General features: G+C 36.7%; 1 protein-coding gene across 4 annotated transcripts in view; it reads left to right on the forward strand.

Moving 5' to 3' along the window:
• Positions 1–16,994, forward strand: part of SON (SON DNA and RNA binding protein) — a 58,156-nt gene that overhangs the window by 26,343 nt on the left and 14,819 nt on the right. For all 4 annotated transcript variants that reach the window (XM_054048438.1, XM_054048445.1, XM_054048429.1 and 1 more), the window contains 3 exons: positions 2,882–3,064; positions 14,259–14,369; positions 15,195–15,311. In XM_054048438.1, coding sequence (XP_053904413.1) covers positions 2,882–3,064; positions 14,259–14,369; positions 15,195–15,311 — 411 coding nt within the window. The remainder of the gene's footprint in view (positions 1–2,881; positions 3,065–14,258; positions 14,370–15,194; positions 15,312–16,994) is intronic.

The raw sequence follows: 16,994 nt of genomic DNA on the forward strand, positions 1-16,994 counted from the left end.
GTATAGAGAAGCTCTTACTCATGTGTTTAGCTGTTCACAGGATCAGGACCAAACACCGGTCATGTGAGGGCTGAGCAAAAGATACTGTCATTGCTGCTCAGTTTAGAAACTAGAGGCTTAACAATAGTTAATTAGGGGGGCTAAGTTTTTGATTGAACTCCATTGTGAGAGTCAAGAACAGTGAACAGAGCACATCCTCCATCACTTGCCTTCATTTTAAATCAATCTACCAAATGCACTTCCTTGTTTATTGGGGACATTCAGCACCTCAGAATGGCAATGTCTAAGTGTTTGGACTTGCTGCATAATCGTTTACACACTGTTGTGGAACTTCTTTCAGGTACTGAGTGGGGGGTGGTGGGAAATGCTGAAAAAGTTCTATGGCAAAATGAAAGCGGTTCTACAGTGGGTGAGTGACTGGAAGAAAACTTCAGATCATACAGATTTAATTAATTTTATACAGGACAACAAAGCATTTCAAAATAATACTGATGGACAGAGGAAGAGTTTAATGGACTGGGTGTACCAGAGAAAAATGGAATATGCTTACTGAATGTCTCACTTCTCTAAAAGACTTACAAATATTCTAGGATCTTTGTTGCCTGCTGGAACTGTTGCCTTCATGCTGAGTGAAAGGCATACCACTTAAAACAAACAAAACCCTTTTTCCTGTACAATTTTCCTATGCAAAAATCCTCAGTTGCAACACAGACTGCTATAAATAGCAAGGAACTTAGAAATGCTGGAGTTTGCATCTTCTCAAACTAAAATATTTTTTGGATTATATGTCAGCATTATTACAATACAAGAAAAGTTTTTATCACCTTAAACACAGCTCAGGAAACTCTGGGACTTTATTTTTGCTGTATCCACAAAAAACTGTACCAGGAGTGAGGTGATAAGCCATGTGTTTTGTAAACCTGAAGAAGCTTCTGGTAATATATTAATTGTAGATGATAGTGTAGCTTTTGGACAGTGTATATTGTATTCTGTCTGAGAACTGATTCAGTTTAATTAGATCCCATGGTTTCATTGCTGTTAATTTTTTATTTTTGTTAATATAATAGTATTTGGTTTTCATTATATAATTAAATCTCCCAAAAGGAATATGCTGTACAAGGGGACGAGGGTGAGGAGAGTTCTTTATGGCAATGTGTTCTCTCTTGCTAGTGTGATCAGATTGACTGTACCTTGTGGGCCCTTAGTTTCCTGACTTCTCATCTAGAGGTGGAGTCTATTAATATCCCCTTCAAGACATCAATCCATCATCTGTGTACGACTCTAGCAGGTTTCTCTTTGGCTAGGTTTGCCTAAGATTTAATTGATCAAGATGGTGGTGTTATAGTACTACAAGTGTACATAGTACAGTAATATGCAGTAAGTGAATTGTGCTTAGCCAGCCCCTGCCATTAAGAGCTGATAACGTAAAACCACAAGCAGGAAAAATATGTTGCAGTACACAGATAGAGGGGAGACCTGAGAGCATGGGACTTGGAATTAAGAACCCCTGAATCCTAGTTTTGACACACATTTCCTTCTGTGGCCTAGGCAAGTCATGTAATGTTTCTGACTGTTTCCCCATGTGAAAAATGGGTCTAAATCTTACCTACCTCACAGGAGTGTTGAGGAATAAATAATATTGTAAAGCTATTTGAAGATAGAAAGCACTATATTAGTGCTAAGTATTATTAGAACAAAGAGAGAAGTATATTTGTATAGATGAGTTTTTAGAATTTTTTTGGAAGAGAGAGAGAAGGCACTGTTCAGGAGTCAAAACTAGATACATTCTTTTTGATGTATTAATTATAATTGTTCTTTATATACATGCTTTCCAAACAATAGCTTACAGTTGTTACTTTGTATAAATTTAATTGTAGAACTATAGTAAGTTAATTTTATATGTACTTTAGATGTTCCTTCGTTCTGTCTTCTCTTTATTTTGGATATACTGTACACTGTTGAAATCAGTGATACCTGCACACTTGCTCTCTGTTGTTTTTATATTTGTATATTCTGTATAAGCATCACGTGGCAAGATCTAGTTTTGACAGTGCATCTAGGTCTTGGTTTTCTTGGGTACACAACATTTGATCTTCTGTTTCTGCAGGTTTTATTCCATAACTAAGTATATGTAGCATTCTACGTTGATAGTCCACTTCAATAAAACACAAGTGCAAAATGTGTCATCTCTGTGACAGAATAGGAATATATTCTCTTCCAGAACCAAGTAAAGATATGATGATGCTGTTAAATGATACTTTGAGTTACTTAGTTTTCGGTTTCTTTATTTACCTGCATTTCCCCCACATTTAATGCTTAAACTGTATGTGTGCCAGAAGATTTCAAAAGCAATCATTTTAATTGTGTGAGCACAACAAGTATTTCATTAACGTAGTTGAAGCATTTATTTTTATTTTGTGAAACGTCATGATTTTTTAATGTGGGGGGAAGGGTCCAAAGTCACATCTTGGATTTTTCACAGAGCAATCAATGTTTTCTTCATTCTTTAGAATTAGGCATTTCCTGTATTGTTCTCATCATCAGCAATAATAATTTTCATTTATTTAGCACCTTTACTCCCTAATAATTCTAACACTGTTTATGAACTGAAAGAAAAACTACCCATTAAGGTGTCACTTCACTCATCATATGTGAAACAAGGATCCAGTCTCAAAATTTTAAATAACATCTTTCCAATTTTTAGTTCAGAGACTGTATCTTTAGAGTTTTAATTTTAATACCAGCTCAGGAGAGAAAATTGAAATAGTGTTTGGCACTCAGTGTTCACAAAACCTACAGTAATTGTTTCTGTTGAATAGGACCATGTATGCATATTGTGCTTTATCATTTTCTAATCGTAAAATGCTTCTTTTTCTTTAAGACCACTCCTATCGTAAAACCAGCACCAAAAAATCAGGTAACTTTGACAAAGGAGTTCCCTGTCTCATCTGGGTCTCAACACAGGAAAAAGGAAGCTGACAGTGTCTATGGAGAATGGGTTCCAGTTGAGAAAAACAAAGAAGAAAGCAAAGATGATGTTTTCCCCAAACCAGCTCTTGCACAGGTAGGGAAGGGAAATAACACATCTTATTTTACAAAAAGAAAGCTGTTACCTGCTCGCTCTGGGATCTAGTTGTAAACTTTGTAAAGAAATTGTTCATATCAGTTGTGTTTGTCCTTTTAATGACTAAATCGGCTAACCTATTTTGGCTTTTGGAGATAGGCTGTTCATATGAGTGCTAATTATTGCAGCATATAGTCAGCCATGGTATTTCCGTCTGTCCACGGGTGACCTCTTAGTTTCTGTGAAATTTAATCTTTCACTTCAAAATAAAAACTAAGCTTCTAGCCCTTGTCATTGCCAAGAAAACCTTCCAAGCTTAGTCTTCCTGAACCAGAGAACCTAAAACAATAGTTATCAATGGCCTACCAATGTTAAATCAACATCAACTTGAAATGTAATCAATTTAAAAAATGATTTGAAAGTAGTTTCCAGTACTACATATATATACCTGACTGTGTCTGCCCATTTCTGTAGTTTTACAATCACATTTTCCTAAATATTTGTCTTCTCTCTTGTTTTTTATGTAAAACCCACAAAATGTAAAGGAGAAATTGACTATGTATAAAGTGGTGCTGTCAAATACACAAAATAAACAAAGTGGAAAAAATAGAATAGTGAAATAGTAAAAATTTTCTTTAATTACTTTCAGTCAAAGTAATATTTTGTGTTTCTTGTAAATATAGTAGGCAAAACAAATATTTCACCTGCAAGTGTTGGTTTTTTCTTTTTAAAAACAAAAACCTGTAACATTTATTTTTTAATGCCAGAACTCTGTTAGCTGGCTGTTTCTTACTGAATTAATATATTTTTAAATTTGACAAGTTCAGTATTAAAGGACTATGTGTGAAGAGCTTCATTGAATGTATTTTAGTACTGGTTCAGAATTACATTGAAATGCAGTTGTTTTTTACTATTTATTAATTTAGGAAGTATTAACAGGTTTAGAATCCTTGCCATGTAAATATCGGAAGCAAAAGAATAATCATAACAACAATGAGCTTTTGTTTAAAGAGACATTATACCGGAATATAAACATCAGATCTCTATTTAGGAGGACTTTCCCATATTACAGAGTGATCATCATTACAATACCTATGACATTTTGTTTTTAGTTATTTTATTTAATTGAGTGAAATCTCCGATTACACATATTTAACAGACCAGGATGTCTATCAAATGTAAATATTCAAAAAAAATTGAACAGGTGTGGTGGGGTTTTTTGCAGGTCAATGTACTTTGTCTGAGTATTGAATAAAAGGTAACTAAACATCTAAGTATCTATTTGTCCTCTGTCTATTTTGCTGAGTACATAACTGGTGTGTTAATTGTTCTATAATAACCGCCTTCCATATTTTTGAGACATTCCTCTACAGTTGGACTATTTTTCTTTTTCAAATGAGAGTCTGTCAGTTACTGAGGAGCTACTAGTAGATGAGAGATTAATTCTTCATTACTTTTTGTGTGACCATTTCCTCTAGGAAGCCACATGAGGATTACCAAAGGATCATTTGGTAATAAATATCCAAAAATATTTGGTGATGGATTACATCCCAGTATTCTCTGATGACAGGGCATGTGCCCCATATATGCATAAAATCTCTTCTTTCACTATGATTTCTCCCAACATTTGTTCCCATTCCAGTGTGTGTGTGTGTATGTGTGTATGTATGTATGTATGTATAACCTGACTGGTGTGAGGTACCATTGAAACAATATCTTAAAGTAATTTTCTTTTATTGTGCTACAGTCTGAAGTTGTTGGTACACTTTTCCAGATCAAACATCATTCCTCTGGTATAATTTTTCTGTTCAGGTCCTTTTCCTAGCATGGACATGTTTTGTTAGGAAAGTTGTCTGCAAAGATTGAATTAGTTATAACCTATTTGTTTCCTAATTGACCAGATGCCACCACTTCTATTAAAGTTGGGTTTCTGTATAAAACAATTTTTCTAAAGAGTTGAAAGAAATAGAATGTCTAACTAGAAAGTACTGTTACCATGGGAGAGTGGGCCAGTTAAAGTTAATTTTGATCTCTAAATAAGTTAGAAAAGTTTCTTTACTCAGTAGCTGGTCAACCAGATATATTCCATGCTCTCCCAATTTTTAAAGAATCTCTGGTTCGTAATTTGGGTTAATATCTGGATTATTTGCAGTGGGTATCGTTTGGTAAGGTAAAAGATCTTTTATATCTAGTTCTATCGCAAATCTGTAGAGTAGCCTTACTATAGGATGTGTATAAATTTCTGGAGGGCGTGTTTTTGTTTTAATTAATCCATGGTAGCCTAGCGATGCACACACCACCACAACATTCTTGCTCCGTAAAGTGTTTGGATGGGTTAAAGCGCCTCCTGTCCACTGCTGCTTTGGGCTGGCTGACTTGATAGTATCATAGAATATTTGGAACCAGCTAGTCCATCCTGTTTTAATGGGCTTGTACAAAGTATCTTCACTTTGTTTTGGTCTTATTCCATATACATTTTAATACTCTGTATTCCTGCTAGTTTTATCTGGAATCCTCAAAGAAATATTTTGAAGCAAGAAGAGAATCGTTGGCAAAATGTTAATTTTGACCCTAGCTGTTCTTCCCAATCAAAAAAATTGCATACTTCCCCCAGCATGCCATTTGCTGAAGTAGTGTTTGACATTCAAATCATAGAATTCTTCGAGACTATTTAAGATTTGAATTCCCAGGTGTCTTCTAGAATTTGTTGCCCATTTGTACCCAAATGTTTTCTGGAGGAATAGCTTTTCAGAGTTGGACAAATTTATAGCTAGGTTTTCGGATTTGGCAGGATTTACTTCAAATCTAACCCAAAGTCATAAATTTTTTTTTTTTTTAGAAACTAATTTTAGGGAAATACTTGGTTTATATAAAAATAATACATTATCTGCATTTAAAGCTATTTCTGATGTGTTCCTGCAAGTTTTATTCCTGTGATAGATTCCTTGTTTCTCATCATTGTGTGAAAGGCTCCATGACCGGTGCAAAAAGTAAAGGAGGCAATGGACGTCCCTGCCTAGTCCTTCTGTGTAATTCAAACACGAGATTTAACCCCAATAACTCACACAGCTGCTTTGGGGCTGGTGTCAAGAGTAGTTTTTTTTCCATTTAAGGAACTGGGGCCAATGTCCCTACGGGACAAGGCTTGAAATGGAAAGCTCCATTCTGTTCTGTCAACGGCCTTCTCTGCATCAAGGGATGATTAAAAAAAAAAAAAAAAAAATGGATCTTTTCGTGATCTGGTATGGTGGATGATCCCAAGAACTCGCTGAATACTGTCTGACATTTGTCTATCCGTAATGTATCCATTTTGATCTGGATTTACATAAGCTGAGAGCATGGACTCCAATCAGTTAACTAGTATTTTTACGAAAATTTTTGTCATGATTCAACAGTGATGTGGGCTTATAAGAGCTGCTTAAGGTAAGGTCTTTTCTAGCTTTAGGGAGAATAACCACAGTAGTTTCTTTAATAGGTTGTGGAAGTTTATCCTCTAACAAAATAGCATTGAAGGTACCTCTCAAGGGACTCACTAATACCTCCTTAAATAAAGTAGAACCCCGTTTATCTGACCCTCCATTACCCGGCTCTCTGTATTAACTAAACAACTAGCGCACACAAGTCCAGGAGTGGGCGATCTCTCTTGTGGCCGCTACATGGCGCTGCAGCCCTGCACTTTCCCATTCTCCCGATTATCTGATCTGGCTCCAGTCCCAATTAGATAAACTGGGTTGTGCTGTACCTTGTAAAATTATTATGGAAAGCCATCAGATCCTGGAGTTTTACTGCTTTTCATGATTTGCTTTTTGCTGCTCAGATTTTTTCTTTTTATTTCTTTATCTAAAGTTTATAATTTTTGTTTATCTTTGGCAAGCCTGCTACTTCCAGATATTTTTGAATAACTTTAGAGCTTGGAGTATCTGAGGTAAGAAGGTTTTATAATAAAAAGCAAAATTAGCACATAGTTACACTCCCTGATGAAATATCTTTTTTCTGATTGTTTTTAATTGGTGGAACAATTCATTGCTCTTGAATCCTTTTTAGCTTTCAAGCCAATAACCTATCAATTTTATTTCCTTTTTCAGAAACTGTTTGCTTTGTATACCTAAGGGGCATCTATCATCAGCACATTCAATTTCCACATATTTGTTAATTGTTCACACACTTTTTTTGGAACCTGTGATTTATGAAGGTCTTGTAGCCCTTTTATCTCCTGTTTTAGTTCTGCCGTTTCTTGAGCTCTTTCTTTTTTTCAGATGAGAGGCTCTGCATATCAGTTGGCCCCTAACCAGTGCCTTACATGCTTCCCAAAGAAGGCCTCTTTTTGTATTGTCTGTATCATTTATTTATAAATCTTGAAGAAGCGAGCAGTTCATTTTCCAAAAGATTAATGTTTGGGACCCATACCAGCTATCTAATATTGCTTCCACTGGTGCACTATCTGACCTAATGGTGCCAATTTCTGCAGATCTTGTCAGCTTCATTAAGGATTTAGAGATTAACATTAAATCTAGTCTAGCATATAACTGATAAGTGTATGAATAACAATGTAATCTTTCCCCTGGTTGCAGTTCTGCTTCCCTATCAGATCTGTCCCAGAAAGGATTCATGTATAATTTCCCCCTTCCCCAAAGTGTTGCAGTATTTTAAAGAAGTCCTTAAAAAAGGGTTTGGGGTTTTTTTTTTGCTTTCGATTGGGAGCATACACTAAACCCATTGTTATTAATAACACAACAATTGTGCCCTTCAACAGGATAAGCCATCCCTCCTTCTTAAATTGATTATTAATCTGAAACAAACATGTTTAGCAAATACTATGCCCACTCTTTTTATCCCTTTTCTTTGGCTGAAGCAAAAATTGTCTGCTGAAACCAATTACCTTGCATGCCCATAATTTTCCCCACCTGAAAGTGAGTTTTGTGAAATAGAAAATAACCTGAGTAGTTTTGTTTTTAAATTCTTCCAGGGCTTTTTTCCCTTTTAATCATATAATTTAGCCTTTTGACATTCAAAGACATTACTTCCAAAGAAAGAACCATTCTTGTGGTAATTCCCCTTATTTCCCTTAGTTTAATTCCAGAAATAAAATACCAACAGAGCTTATAAATCAGCCACCAAATGACTGCTTTGATGATCCTAAATCCTCATACTCTCCCCATGAACACTTGGATTACTTCTCTTCAATCCAGAGGAGGTACTTCTGCCCTTAGGGATAGATTACCATCTGATCATTTGAGTTACATGGGGGATTTACACAGTACCCTGCCGAAGGCTCCTCCCATCCCCCCTCTGTTTGCTCCAATCTCCACCCTACCTGGGATCTCCCTTCCTACTGCCTCTTGTCCTTTATTTTCTCTACTTTTTAAAATAAAGAACACAGCAATCACAGAGTTATGATCACCCCAGTTGAAGCACATTTCATACTATTCCCCTTCTACCATAAACATAAGTTAGTTTACAACAGTTAATTCTTGATGAAACTCAAGAAATCCCTTGTAGGTTATTCATCAGGTATCTGTGTTCTCCTGTTCAGCTTCACTTCTGTCATTGCAATATGTTCTCTAGAGGCCCTTGTCTTGTCTTTTCCTATCCTCCTTTTTTGGGTTTCACCATCTGTCAGGATTCTTCTAGCATTTTATCCTTGGTTTCTACCTCTGGAGTATCTGCTTGTGTGTCTGAGATTTGGAGTTCTATTCCATATGAGTAAATTTCCCCCCCTTGTTTAAAGTCTCTTACTGTATGTTGCAAGTAGAAAGAGAATTTAAATGGGAATCCCCATCTATAGCAAATATCTCCCTGCGTGAGTGCTGCTGTAATTTCTCCCAGTGCTTTCCTCTTTTTTAAGATTGGGGCAGAGAGGTTATGGAAAAATTGGAGCTTGTGGCATTTGAGTGTGAGCTTTGAATGCTCCCTGGCTTTTTTCCTAATTAAGTCTTTCTGCTGATGTAGTGAAATTTCACAATTAGATCTCTGGGTCTTTTATTGTTAGGCTCAGTTGGGGGCAACATTGCTGTATGTGCTGTCTCTACTTTCACCCCCGGCAGAGCTGAGATTTAACAAATCCACAGTTGAAGTGTTTACATACTGGCTTCCTCTTTCAATGTTTTCAGGCAGTCCTTAATTCTGAGGTTTTCTTTTCACTCTGTTTCCTATATCATCCAATTTAAGCTGCCCCTTTCTCTCTCCCCGTCCCCCATCAGTGCCATGAAGCTCTGCAGCTCTGTCTGTCACTTGCTTCTCTTAGGCTGGCCTCTAGCGTAGTGACTCCATCTCCCAAGTCAGTAACTTCCTTCTTTACTGTAAGAAGCTTGCTCATCAGATCCTCTCTCATGGCCTTAATCTCAGAAATCAATTTGCAAATGTCTACCATGATAGCTATTTGATTCTCTTCAGTCCTGACATTTCTGTCTGATTTGGCTGCCGGGTACTTACTATTTACATTTTCAGGTTTTGTTTTGTTTTTGAGAACCCATCTTCTGCAACCCTATGCTCTGTTTTTTGCGTGGTTAGGAGGTTGTTGGAGGCAGATTACTTTGCTGTCCCCTCAGAAGTCAGTCCATTTTAGTCCACCCCCTCCCCCTCTTGCTGGTCTCCTAATTTTTTTCTTTTAAGGGGAGGGTGTCCCTTCATCCCACCTGCCTAAGAATTGCTTGCATACCTATCAAAACAAAAAAACATACCTGGCTTCACTTTGAGATAGAACCATGCTCTGGGCCGTCCCAGTGCATTTTGTATCTGAATGATTTGTTTGTTAGATTATACACTTCTTAGAGCCAGGACCATATTTTCTTCTATGCATTGTGCAGTACCAAGTACACTATTATTGGAGCTTAATTAATAGATCTAACAAATGCGAATTGGTCCCATTTGTCTCACTGAGTTATTAACTGTGAAACCTAATGGTGACAATTTAGGTATCAGTCCACATTGGCCTCAGGAATCAGAGGATCATGCCTAATTTGTGTGGGACATTTTTTAATTTACTGAACTAGCTTCAGAATAAGCTGTAAAAATTACCCCCTGTAACTAGTTTACTGCTGACCATTTTAGCAGAAGTATCCAACTAATGTGATTATCCAGTGTGGTTGGAGATGGGAGAAAAAAATATGGTCCTTAGCCTTCTCCCAACTTCAGGATTTCTCTGGAAAAGATGATTGCTGGTGGAGAGAGAAGAGTAGACTCTCTGTGTACTAAAGATGCTGAGCCTATTGGGAAGTTTAGTGGCAGCTGGCCAAGGAAGCATGTGGGGGGAGTTTTATTCTGCAGTGAACTCTACAAGTCTGAAAATGTTTACTGATTTATTTGCTGTAGATATGTAAAACTGAGAGGCACCTATCTCATATTCTGCACACCCCTCACTAATTAAAAACGTAATCTTTGCAGCCAGTGTAACACAAAATCCAGCAGTATCCCCACAAAATATAGTTTGGCATATCTGTCTGCCAAAATAGTCCTCAGTGCTGCAAGATTTTGCATCATTTCTGTGGGGACAACATTAGTGTTGAAACTCAGAAATGGAGAGCACGAGTTCTTCTACAGAGGATAAAATGTTGAAATTCATATTATTGTGTAGTCAAGTAAAACAGTATCTTTCCTTACTCCAAGCATTTTCCAAGACCCAAAGCTACCATAGAGTAATGCTAGCCACTACTGTCTCAAATATGGTGACCAACCATGAGGGGAAATTCTTTCTAAGTGGGGTAGCTGCTAATAGGCCCTGATCTAGCAAAGCACTTAAGTTTAACTATGTGAATAGTCCTACTGACTTGAGTGCACTATTCACATGTGTAAGTGCATTGCTGGATTGGGGCTTTAGAAAGAAAGAAATTTTGGTGAGTAGAATAATTTTCTCCTGAATCCTGACTACAAGCTAAACATTAATAAACTTTAATGTTAAAATTTTAAGTGGCACTGTCAACACAAAAAAGTATATGTTGTACACAAATTTATTAACACCTTAGATTATTATTACTGGAATTTGTTTTAATTAACTTTGTCACTGTTTATGCTCCTTGTTTATGTTCTGCAATTCTCTGCAGAACATAGGAATTCCTTTACGGGTCCATCTATTCCAGTATCTGACTGGCCAGTACCAGATGCTTCACCGTGCACAATTATGGAATAACTTACCCATATGGAAAGATTCTTCCTAATCACAGACAGTGAATGGTTGTCGTCTTTTCCCCTTAACCATGAAGGTTTATATCCCATGAATAAAAATTAGTTATCCTGTTTTATGTAATTCTAGATGTTCTCGTTTTTCTCATTTCTAGTCTTTTTTCAAATCCTCCTAAATTCTTGGCTTTAATGATTTTCAGTGGCAGTGAGCTGTCAGTTAATTATGTGTCTGTGTAAAGTATATATTCATTAGTTTTAAATTAATTTCCTTTCAATTTTATTGGATACCCTTTTATATTATGTGAGAGGCTAAACAGGAGAACACCCAGTTTACCTTGTCTGTACCATTCATTGTATTGATTATTTCTGTCATGTCTCCTCTCTCTAAAGTAAACAGTCCCAGTCTTTTCAGTCTCCCTCATTCAGAAGTCTCCAAACCAATCACCTGTCCCTGGACCTTTCTGTTTCTCTCTTTTTTGAGATATGGTGATCCAAAATGAACACCGTATTCCAAGTGAGAGTGTACCACTAAAGAATATGATTGCTTTATACTGTTCTTATTTTCTATCCCATACTTGTACCTCTTAACACTTTGTTTTTGTTTTTGACCACTGATGTGCATTGAGCAGAGGTCTGCCTGGAGCTGTTCCAATTGGTTCACCCATGTCTCTTTCCTGAGAGTTTCAAGAACTCATTAATGTCTATGACAAAAGTTCAGATTCCTCTTCTATTAAAAGGCATTCTGGTTCACCTATTTTTGCATTTAAGCTACTTGCATTGGCGGATAGAAATTTTATGATTTATTTTTTGCTCTGTATTTGCATTTAACGCCTTAGTCTGACGTTATTTTCCAGAATTTATTTCTGTGATTTCAGAAGTTCCACTAAAAAGAACAGGAGTACTTGTGGCACCTTAGAGACTAACAGATTTATTAGAGCATATGCTCTACACAAGTACTCCTGTTCTTTTTGCGGATACAGACTAACACGGCTGCTACTCTGAAAGAAGTTCCACTGTAACTTTTATCCTATCCTTCATCTGATATATAGAGAGATTTAAATTCTAAATAAATGTCTTTATCCTGAGTGTCCCCACTGCATGCATTGTATTTCCACTAGTGCCTATCAATTTTTGGAGGAGATTATTAAATAATTTTCTGTGCCAGCAATCTGGTTCTACTTTGGTTAATTGTATTTTATTTTTAGGTGCTCAGTATAGCAAAGTCTAGGTTTCACACTTCAGGGAGAAGATGTAAAAACAGATGTCATTGAAGTTAAGGAAAAAAATTCTTATGATCTTCACTTTTATAAAAGTTTAATTTTACAAAATTTAACTTGGGGCAAATTTAAGTTGAATGTGTCCCTTTAGTAACTTTACATTAATTTCTCTGCTTGATGTGTGGTATCTTTGGCAGAAGAATTTTTGTTTTTGTTTCCTAGAATCATAGAAGTGTAGGACTGGAAGGGACCTCTAGAGGTCATCTAGTCCAGTCCCCTACGCTCAAGGCTGGACTATGTAATAACCTTTGTTTGTTTTTACTCTTCAGGCAAAAAATTCCCTCCCTACTACAATCTGGTATAACTTTTTTGTTATACCAGCAGAGTTTTTCAGTTTTTGAGAGGAAAAAATAATTGTTTTCCAAAACTGAACCCTTTATCAAAATCTTCAGGACATTTACTGGTATAGTTGCCTTTGGTAATAGTTTATGTATAGGAACAAAATCTAAATAAACTTTATTCTTCTATGCTTTCAAAGTGAATTAACTTCCAAAGACGATACCAGAATTTGGACTGCTGTATCTGAATGTGATATTGGTTTGTACTGATTTTTTTTAATATGGTGAGATCAGCCATTTGCTACCACCTCTTTGCTTCAGGTTAAGTGGTAGGAAATAGCAGTGTGTCATGGTTACCCAGCAATAGGCCAGTCCCAAACCACGCTTCTTCACTGTGAAATTGATATCTACGTGGCCTGCCCTCTTAAAATTGTGTTCCTGTTTCTGTTCAGTAGTGTGTTTTGGATGCCTTTGGGTTTTAGGTACACCCCAGAATAATTTGCATTAGCTGGAGCAGCATGTCCTTTGAAGTCCTACTACAGCTGGTGGGGAAGAATCCTGAAACAGGTTTAAGAATTAAAGGTGCTTGCAGTCTGTGAATGAGCAGAAATAAGTACGTCCTATTGAAGAAATTAGAAGCAAGTGATTTGAAAGAGAAAGAGAAGAGGTCTTAAGTAGATGAGTGGGACTAAATCCAGGTTGATAAAATGCATGTGATACAAGTATGAAAAGTTGCACTACATTGGAGAAATAACTGTGTGTATTAAAACATGAATCCTAACAGGAACTGCTCTTTATAAAGAAATTCTGCTTACATTTCTGTGGGACCTGACCTTTTCCCTTTAATTAATTAATTCTGCATTCTAGTATTTGACAGTATTAAATATATTTATAGCATTTTTTAAAAATATTTTTCAGTTTTATATATCTGGGACATTTGCTCTATTTCTCTTGGTTGAAAATTTAAGCTTTAGTAGGCTAGTGATTGTAGACCAATTTATGAACATGCTAGAACTGCAAAAAGTAATACCACTATATCAAGGGTCCCCAACGCAGTGCCCGCGGGTGTCATGGCGCCCGCCTGGGTGTCTAAGTGCGCCTGCGTACTGGCTGGCGGATGAGCATCTGCTGAAATGCCGCCGAATTTCGGCGGCGACGCCTCTGGATGATGCCGCTTGTCGGCAGCATTTCGGCAGATGCTCGTCCGCCACCACGGTCCTCCGTGGCTCGTCGTCTGGCATCTGCCAGACGAAAAAGTTTGGGGAACACTGCACTATATTGTACTTTATTCCTACACAATTTCTAGTAACTTTATAAAACTCAGATTATACATGTTTAACAAGCACTTGTCAGATTAATTTTTTTTGTATAATTTGTTTTCCATTTCAATTTACTACTTTCAAATGCATAACACAACTTTTGTAGCATATCCCCTTATTTTGCAATAAATGCTTCTAGAGCAAGAACGCATTATTACGGTCAATCTGTTTTAAAAAATAAATAAGCTGTATTTCTTCCTAGACTGTGGACATCTCTACAGCAATGAATGAACGAACAATGGCTCAGAAGAGGCTTACAGAAAATACATTTGACTTAGAGGCCATGTGCTTGTTAAATCGTGCACAGGAACAGGTGGGTTGCACTGTTTTTTCTTTATCAATGTTTTTTGAAGTTAGTGAAAAATGATGCTAAGCTTTTTAGATCAGGTCGCTTTCTCTATATAAATACCCAAATATGGATTTTAGGAGTCTGACTTTAGGCATTCAGATTTGAAAATTTTAGTTTAAATTTTTACCACAGAGTATTTATTGTTGGCGGTACATAAGCTGGAAGGTAAACCAACTTGATTTTCAGATTGCAGGGCTGGAAGTTAACAGGTGGTGATAATTTTATTTGTAAATACATGCCCAAAACAATTGTGATGAGCACAGTATAAAAAATTAGGCAGAGTTCAAGTGGGAGTCCTTGAGAGAATGCTATTTTAAAAAATCATCTTTCATAGTAAAACAGTACTTTAAATATACCATAGCCTAGGATATATAAGGCATACCATGGTTTACCTGGTGATTTTTCTGCTTCACATGTCTGATTAAGGAATTGACCAGAAATAGTTTTTCCTAGTCCCGGAAAAGATTATAATTATGGGGAAAAGGGGTTGGGGGAGACAGTAATCATTTTTGTACTTGTCTCCAGAACAAATACTTTACAAAAGTGATGAAAGGAGTTGTAGTAAGGTGGTAAAGAATAGGGAGATGACTTGTTCATGGCCACTCTATGGTTTAAATGTTTTAAAGTAAAAATAGTTATAAATTATAACCATCTAGTAACTTCCTTTTTTTTTTTAAGGGGGGGGGGCAGGTAAATGTTCCATTTCATAACACAAATTGCATGGATCTTTACATTTATGGAGAGAAGTTGCAGATTTTTATTTTGTTTTTATGCTGATTTATCTTGTAGATTGATGCTTGGGCGCAGTCAAACTCTCTGCCGGGCCAATTCACAGGAAGTACTGGAGCACAGATTTTGTCCTCAGATGAGTTGTCCAACAGTGGCCCCCAAGCATGGATTAGAAAGGTAGATGATATGCAGACAGATATGTCCAAATATCAAATGATAAATAACATTGAAATTATTGGAAGATATGAAAAATGGCACACTAAAGTTGTTAACAGTCTACTACAATGTACTTGGAAAATATACTATATCCTTAACTGAATTAATTTACTATATGCGTTCAATCTAGGCATAATAACAATGCATATCTATCTAGCTATGCATTAAGGTGTTCATCTGAACAGGTTTTCTGATGCCTAGAGAGCTTGATAGGTGCATTATGGAAATTTTAAAAAAGTGTGGCTGGTATTTGAAATAGATTGGTTCACACATTCTATTACTGTTGATGGGCTGAATTGACATCCATAATCTTGGGTATTGTTGCAGTGGTAGGTCCTCAATTAAGCTAATCCGTTTGGAATGTATTGTTCAGGGCCTGATCCTGATGTAATTGAATTCAGTGGTGTTTTGGCATTGACTTCAATGGGAACAGGATCAGCACTTCTGTCCCAAGATGAATTGTTCTGTTTGGATTAGTTCCATCCATTTGCTTTCTTGCCTCTGTTTGCATTATATAAGACCATTTCTGCAAGCCAAATATTTTGAAATATTAAAATAGGGGTTGCAACTGGTTTATTGATCTAGTATCAAGCATCTAGATACTTGTTAATAAGAGAAATAACAGCCTATCATCTGAGCAAAATGTGTCCTACAATTATATGTTTTTGTAAATTTGTTAATATTTTATATTTCGTCTTTGAAAATCAATGTTGAATGAGTTCTGTTTCAGTGAATAAAACTGGGGAATCTATGAGATTTCCATTTTTACAGGCAAATAATCATGAGTAACAGCACTCACTCTGGCAAAGGTTGCAGCAGCTGAGTTTGTTACAAGACTGATTTTGCTCATTCTTCTACAGTCTACAAAAAAGTAATAGGTTTCTCAAAAGTAGTAAGTTAGGTTTGAAGCTTAGGCAGAAATTTGACATGAACTGAACAAGAGGTTCTTGAATCATGACACTCTAAAAATAGAAAGTGTTCACTAAATTTCAAAACTCTAACCTCCTCTCACCCCTCCTCCCCCCACGCTTTGAATTAAGACAATAGAAAGGAAAGAGATACTTGTTAGATGGAAAATTTTCTGGGATCTTGATGAGATCTAGGGCTGAGGATCAACATTTACTTTATGAAAGTCTTAATTTAAAAAGTTACTTTGAATCCGTAACGTTGCTTCAGAATATCAGCTCCAGTGATTAAAAAAATAGAGTCTCTACCTTTTTCCTGGCAGAGAGAGACTTCAAAATGAAAACCACTCAGCAGAGAGGCTTATCAGTGAGGAGAAAAGGAGAACTTTTCTGGTAAAAGGCTTGTGAAAGAGGCCAGTAAACCTTCCTAAGGCTCTCTGGGGTTCTCTCTTCCTGCATACCTCAGGAGATTCCCAAAACAAGGCAGGAGAATGACCCTTTGATCTCCTCTTTCCCAAGCCCCGCCCGCCCCCGTTTTCATCCATCTCTCCTTCTTTGACATTCTTTGATGGTCTTCTGTGGCTTGCAGTTGCAGGACTGTCCTTTAACAAAATACATGGAGTGGAGAAGGCAGGTGTGTTTTCCCTCTGCCTTTTTCTCCTGCACTACCGAGCTGCTTCTGAGCATGTCATCCCTCTCAAAAGATATTCATGTCTCTGTGGGGAGAAACGTGTAGAGA

This window comes from Malaclemys terrapin, chromosome 1 (assembly GCF_027887155.1).
Source record: "Malaclemys terrapin pileata isolate rMalTer1 chromosome 1, rMalTer1.hap1, whole genome shotgun sequence".
NCBI lineage: Eukaryota > Metazoa > Chordata > Testudines > Emydidae > Malaclemys > Malaclemys terrapin.